This window comes from Chiloscyllium plagiosum, unplaced genomic scaffold (assembly GCF_037043375.1).
Source record: "Chiloscyllium plagiosum isolate Xiang-an unplaced genomic scaffold, Cpla_swu_hap1 HiC_scaffold_14, whole genome shotgun sequence".
NCBI lineage: Eukaryota > Metazoa > Chordata > Chondrichthyes > Orectolobiformes > Hemiscylliidae > Chiloscyllium > Chiloscyllium plagiosum.
In genome coordinates, this window is record NW_028270152.1 from 70,352,353 (window position 1) to 70,358,352 (window position 6,000).

General features: G+C 65.2%; 1 protein-coding gene across 1 annotated transcript in view; it reads left to right on the forward strand.

Moving 5' to 3' along the window:
* The window catches only part of LOC122559273 (SLIT-ROBO Rho GTPase-activating protein 3), a 156,723-nt gene extending 151,495 nt beyond the window's left edge, over positions 1-5,228 (forward strand). Inside the window, exon 7 of the mRNA XM_087993995.1 lies at positions 4,887-5,228. Within this exon, the coding sequence (XP_087850121.1) occupies positions 4,887-5,228 (342 nt within the window). The remainder of the gene's footprint in view (positions 1-4,886) is intronic.
* Positions 5,229-6,000: the final 772 nt, after the last annotated feature.

The window sequence follows — 6,000 nt, forward strand, 5'->3', positions numbered from 1 at the left end:
CCCAGATCTGAGTGAGTCACCGGCTGGTTTTGGAAAAAGACGGACAGGTTTAGCTGGGAGTGAACGTTTCACCCTGACCACAAAGCAGTCACCATGTACCAGTAATATTAGCAAATTTGCTGATGAGACAAAGCTGGGTGGCAGGGTAAAATGTGAGGAGGATGTGAGGAGAATACAGGGTGACCTGAACAGGCTAGGTGAGTGGATGGATGCATGGCAGATGCAGTTTAATGTGGATAAATGTGTGGTTATCCAATTTGGTGCCAAGAACAGGAAGGCAGATTACTACCTAAATGGAGTCAAGTTAGGTAAAGGGGCAGTACAGAGAGATCTGGGTGTTCTTGTACATCAGTCAATGAAAGCAAGCATGCAGGTGCAGCAGGCAGTGAAGGAAGCTAGTAGCATGCTGGCCTTCATAACAAGAGGAATTGAGTATAGAAGCAAAGAGATTCTTCTGCAGCTGTACAGGGCCCTGGTGAGACCGCACCTGGAATATTGTGCGCAGTTTTGGTCTCCAGATTTGAGGAAAGACATTCTGGCTATTTGAGGGAGTGCAGCGTAGGTTCACGAGGTCAATCCCCGGAATGGCAGGATTACGCTGAAAGATTGGAGTGGCTGGGCTTGTATACCCTTGAGTTTAGAAGGCTGAGAGGGGATCTGATTGAGACGTACAAGATTATTAAAGGATTGGACACTCTGGAGGCAGGAAGCATGTTTCCGCTGATGGGCGAGTGCCGAACCAGAGGACACAGATTAAAAATAAGGGGTAGGCCACTTAGAACAGAGTTGAGGAGAAACTTCTTCACCCAGAGAGTGGTGAGTGGTGTGGACTGCTCTGCCCCAGAAGGCTGTGGAGGCCAAGTCTCTGGATACTTTCAAGAAAGAGTTGGATAGAGCTCTCAAAGATAGTGGGATCAAGGCTTATGAGGATAAGGCAGGAACAGGATACTGATTGAGGATGATCAGCCATGATCATAATGATGGTGGTGCAGGCTCGAAAGGGCAGAATGGCCTACTCCTGCACCTATTGTCTGTTATGAATAGGCTTGTCACAGCCATTGCTTGCAGTGCAGGGCATAAAAAGTTAAAAATCACGCAACACCAGGTTATAGTCCAACAGAGTTATTTGGAAGCACTAGCTTTCGAAGCGGTGCTCCTTCATCAAGTAGTTGAAGGAGCTTCTTTCTGAAAGCTAGTGCTTCCAAATAAACCTGTTGGGCTATAACCTGGTGCTGAGAGATTTTTAACTTTGTCCACCCCAGGCCAACACTGGCACCTCCACATCATGAAAGTGCAGGGCTTGTGCACCAAGTTTCCTCAATCACTTTTCCCACAACCTGAGCCAGTAAGAGCAGAGGCTATTGGGCAGGTGAGGAGGTAGAGCCCTAAGGCCTGATGCTGGCAAAACCGCTGGAGGGCAATACATTTTGAAATGGTCAACAGGAAGATTTTCCTAAAGCCATCCAGATAAATCCGTCTCCCTTTCCCCAAACCCCACAACCATATTCCTTTCACTGCCCCCCCCCCGTCTCCCGTCTCCCTTCACCCCTCCCCTTCCCCCTCCACCCTTTCCCCAGCACCCCCCCGGGTCCCCCTCCCCTACACCGCGCCCCCTCCACCGCCGCCCCCCTCCACCGCCGCCCCCCTCCACCGCCGCCCCCCTCCACCGACCCCGCCCCTCCACCGACCCCCCCCCCTCCACCGCCCCCCCCCCCACCGCCCCCCCTCCACCGCCCCCCCTCCACCGACCCCCCTCCACCGCCCCCCCCTCCACCGCCCCCCCCTCCACCGCCCCCCCCTCCACCGCCCCCCCCCTCCACCGCCCCCCCCTCCACCGCCCCCCCCTCCACCGCCCCCCCCCTCCACCGCCCCCCCCTCCACCGCCCCCCCCCTCCACCGCCCCCCCCCTCCACCGCCCCCCCCCCTCCACCGCCCCCCCCCTCCACCGCCCCCCCCCCTCCACCGCCCCCCCCCTCCACCGCCCCCCCCTTCCACCGCCCCCCACCCTCCACCGCCCCCCCCTCCACCGCCCCCCCCCCCTCCACCGCCCCCCCCTCCACCGCCCCCCTCCACCGCCCCCCCCCACCCCCCCCTCCACGCCCCCCCTCCACCGCCCCCCCCCTCCACCGCCCCCCCCTCCACCGCCCCCCCCCTCCACCGCCCCCCCCCTCCACCGCCCCCCCCCTCCACCGCCCCCCCCCTCCACCGCCCCCCCCCTCCACCGCCCCCCCCTCCACCGCCCCCCCCTCCACCGCCCCCCCCTCCACCGCCCCCCCCTCCACCGCCCCCCCCTCCACCGCCCCCCCCTCCACCGCCCCCCCCTCCACCGCCCCCCCCCTCCACCGCCCCCCCCTCCACCGCCCCCCCCTCCACCGCCCCCCCCTCCACCGCCCCCCCCCTCCACCGCCCCCCCCCCTCCACCGCCCCCCCCCTCCACCGCCCCCCCCTCCACCGCCCCCCCCCTCCACCGCCCCCCCCCTCCACCGCCCCCCCCCCCCTCCACCGCCCCCCCCCCCTCCACCGCCCCCCCCTCCACCGCCCCCCCCCTCCACCGCCCCCCCCCTCCACCGCCCCCCCCCTCCACCGCCCCCCCCCTCCACCGCCCCCCCCCTCCACCGCCCCCCCCCTCCACCGCCCCCCCCCCCTCCACCGCCCCCCCCTTCCACCGCCCCCCCACCCTCCACCGCCCCCCCCCCTCCACCGCCCCCCCCCCCTCCACCGCCCCCCCCTCCACCCCCCCCCCCCTCCACCGCCCCCCCCTCCACCGCCCCCCCCTCCACCGCCCCCCCCTCCACCGCCCCCCCCCTCCACCGCCCCCCCCTCCACCGCCCCCCCCCTCCACCGCCCCCCCCCTCCACCGCCCCCCCCCTCCACCGCCCCCCCCCTCCACCGCCCCCCCCCTCCACCGCCCCCCCCCTCCACCGCCCCCCCCCTCCACCGCCCCCCCCCTCCACCGCCCACCCCTCCACCGCCCCCCCCTCCACCGCCCCCCCCTCCACCGCCCCCCCCTCCACCGCCCCCCCCCTCCACCGCCCCCCCCCTCCACCGCCCCCCCCCTCCACCGCCCCCCCCCTCCACCGCCCCCCCCCCTCACCGCCCCCCCCCACCGCCCCCCCCCTCCACCGCCCCCCCCTCCACCGCCCCCCCCTCCACCGCCCCCCCCTCCACCGCCCCCCCCAATACCCGCCCCCCCCAATACCCGCCCCCGTCTCGTCTCCCTCTCACCCTCCCCCCGTCGTCTCCCTCTCACCCTCCCCCCGTCTCGTCTCCCTCTCACCCTCCCCCCGTCTCGTCTCCCTCTCACCCTCCCCCCGTCTCGTCTCCCTCTCACCCTCCCCCCGTCTCGTCTCCCTCTCACCCTCCCCCCGTCTCGTCTCCCTCTCACCCTCCCCCCGTCTCGTCTCCCTCTCACCCTCCCCCCGTCTCGTCTCCCTCTCACCCTCCCCCCGTCTCGTCTCCCTCTCACCCTCCCCCCGTCTCGTCTCCCTCTCACCCTCCCCCCGTCTCGTCTCCCTCTCACCCTCCCCCCGTCTCGTCTCCCTCTCACCCTCCCCCCGTCTCGTCTCCCTCTCACCCTCCCCCCGTCTCGTCTCCCTCTCACCCTCCCCCCGTCTCGTCTCCCTCTCACCCTCCCCCCGTCTCGTCTCCCTCTCACCCTCCCCCCGTCTCGTCTCCCTCTCACCCTCCCCCCGTCTCGTCTCCCTCTCACCCTCCCCCCGTCTCGTCTCCCTCTCACCCTCCCCCCGTCTCGTCTCCCTCTCACCCTCCCCCCGTCTCGTCTCCCTCTCACCCTCCCCCCGTCTCGTCTCCCTCTCACCCTCCCCCCGTCTCGTCTCCCTCTCACCCTCCCCCCGTCTCGTCTCCCTCTCACCCTCCCCCCGTCTCGTCTCCCTCTCACCCTCCCCCCGTCTCGTCTCCCTCTCACCCTCCCCCCGTCTCGTCTCCCTCTCACCCTCCCCCCGTCTCGTCTCCCTCTCACCCTCCCCCCGTCTCGTCTCCCTCTCACCCTCCCCCCGTCTCGTCTCCCTCTCACCCTCCCCCCGTCTCGTCTCCCTCTCACCCTCCCCCCGTCTCGTCTCCCTCTCACCCTCCCCCCGTCTCGTCTCCCTCTCACCCTCCCCCCGTCTCGTCTCCCTCTCACCCTCCCCCCGTCTCGTCTCCCTCTCACCCTCCCCCCGTCTCGTCTCCCTCTCACCCTCCCCCCGTCTCGTCTCCCTCTCACCCTCCCCCCGTCTCGTCTCCCTCTCACCCTCCCCCCGTCTCGTCTCCCTCTCACCCTCCCCCCGTCTCGTCTCCCTCTCACCCTCCCCCCGTCTCGTCTCCCTCTCACCCTCCCCCCGTCTCGTCTCCCTCTCACCCTCCCCCCGTCTCGTCTCCCTCTCACCCTCCCCCCGTCGCCTCCCTCTCACCCTCCCCCCGTCTCGTCTCCCTCTCACCCTCCCCCCGTCTCGTCTCCCTCTCACCCTCCCCCCGTCTCGTCTCCCTCTCACCCTCCCCCCGTCGCCTCCCTCTCACCCTCCCCCCGTCGCCTCCCTCTCACCCTCCCCCCGTCGCCTCCCTCTCACCCTCCCCCCGTCGCCTCCCTCTCACCCTCCCCCCGTCGCCTCCCTCTCACCCTCCCCCCGTCGCCTCCCTCTCACCCTCCCCCCGTCGCCTCCCCCATCCCCGTCGTCTCCCCCCCTTCCTTCCCCCCCCATTCCTTCCCCCCCTTCCTTCCCCCCCCCCCTTCCTCCCCCCCCCCCTTCCTCCCCCCCCCCCCCTTCCCGTCTCCTTCCACACCCCCCCGTCTCCTTCCACACCCCCCTATTTCCCTCTAGCCCCACCCCCTGTCTCCCATCCATCCTCCTGTAATGACTGGGTTGTTTTGTGTTGTGTTTTCCCCACAGTGCTCTGATTTGGGATTCCATGCCAGCCTGGCCCGCACATTCAGGACCTTCCTGTCAGCAGAATATAACCTGGAGACGTCTCGACACGAGGGGCTGGATATCATTGAGAATGCTGTGGACAACCTGGATGCACGGAGTGACAAGCACAAGGTCATGGACATGTACAACCAGATCTTCTGCCCGCCCACCAGGTTTGAATTCCAGCCGCACATGGGCGATGAGGTAGGTCACTATTGGTCACCGTCAGGGGAGATAGACCTACAAGGGGCAGAACGATTTTTTTTTTCTTTCTGGGTCCCCTGTTTACAGTGTATGTTTGTTTTTCTGCTGTTGCATTCTTAGAATCCCAACAGTGTGGAAACAGGCCCTTCGGCCCAACAAGTCCCCACTGACCCTCCAAAGGGTATGCCACCCAAACCCACCCCCCATTAATCTACATTTACCCCTGGCTAGTCTCTCTCTCTCTCTCTCTCACACACACACACACACACACACACACACACAGACACACAGACACACAGACACACAGACACACACACACACACAGACACAGACACAGACACAGACACAGACACACACACACACACACACACACACACACACACAGACACAAGGAGACTGTGCACACTCCACACAGACAGGCGCCCGAGACTGGAATCGAACCTGGGCCCCTGGCACTGTGAGGCGTAGTGCTAACCACTGAGCCACCATACTGCATTGATCGAAGAATGAAGGAGATGGGAGCAAGGTGTTTTCCCTGGAGCATCAGAGGCTGAGGGATGACCTTACAGAGGTTTATAAAATCAGAAGGGGCACGGATAGGGTAAACAGACTAGCCTGCATTTAGCTCCTATCTCCCTCAACCTTTTCTATTCGTGTATCTGTCAAAAAGCTGTATGCAAATAAATGCGAGGTGTTGCATATTGGTAAGACAAGTCAGGGCAGGGCTAAAACAGTTAATGATAGGGCCCTGGGGAGTGTTGTCTAACAGAGAGACCTAGTGATGCAGGTATATAGTTCCTTGAAAATGGCATCTCAGATAAACAGTGGGTGAAGAAGGCATTTGACACACTTACCTTCATTGGTCAAAGCATTGAGTATGGGAGTTGGGATG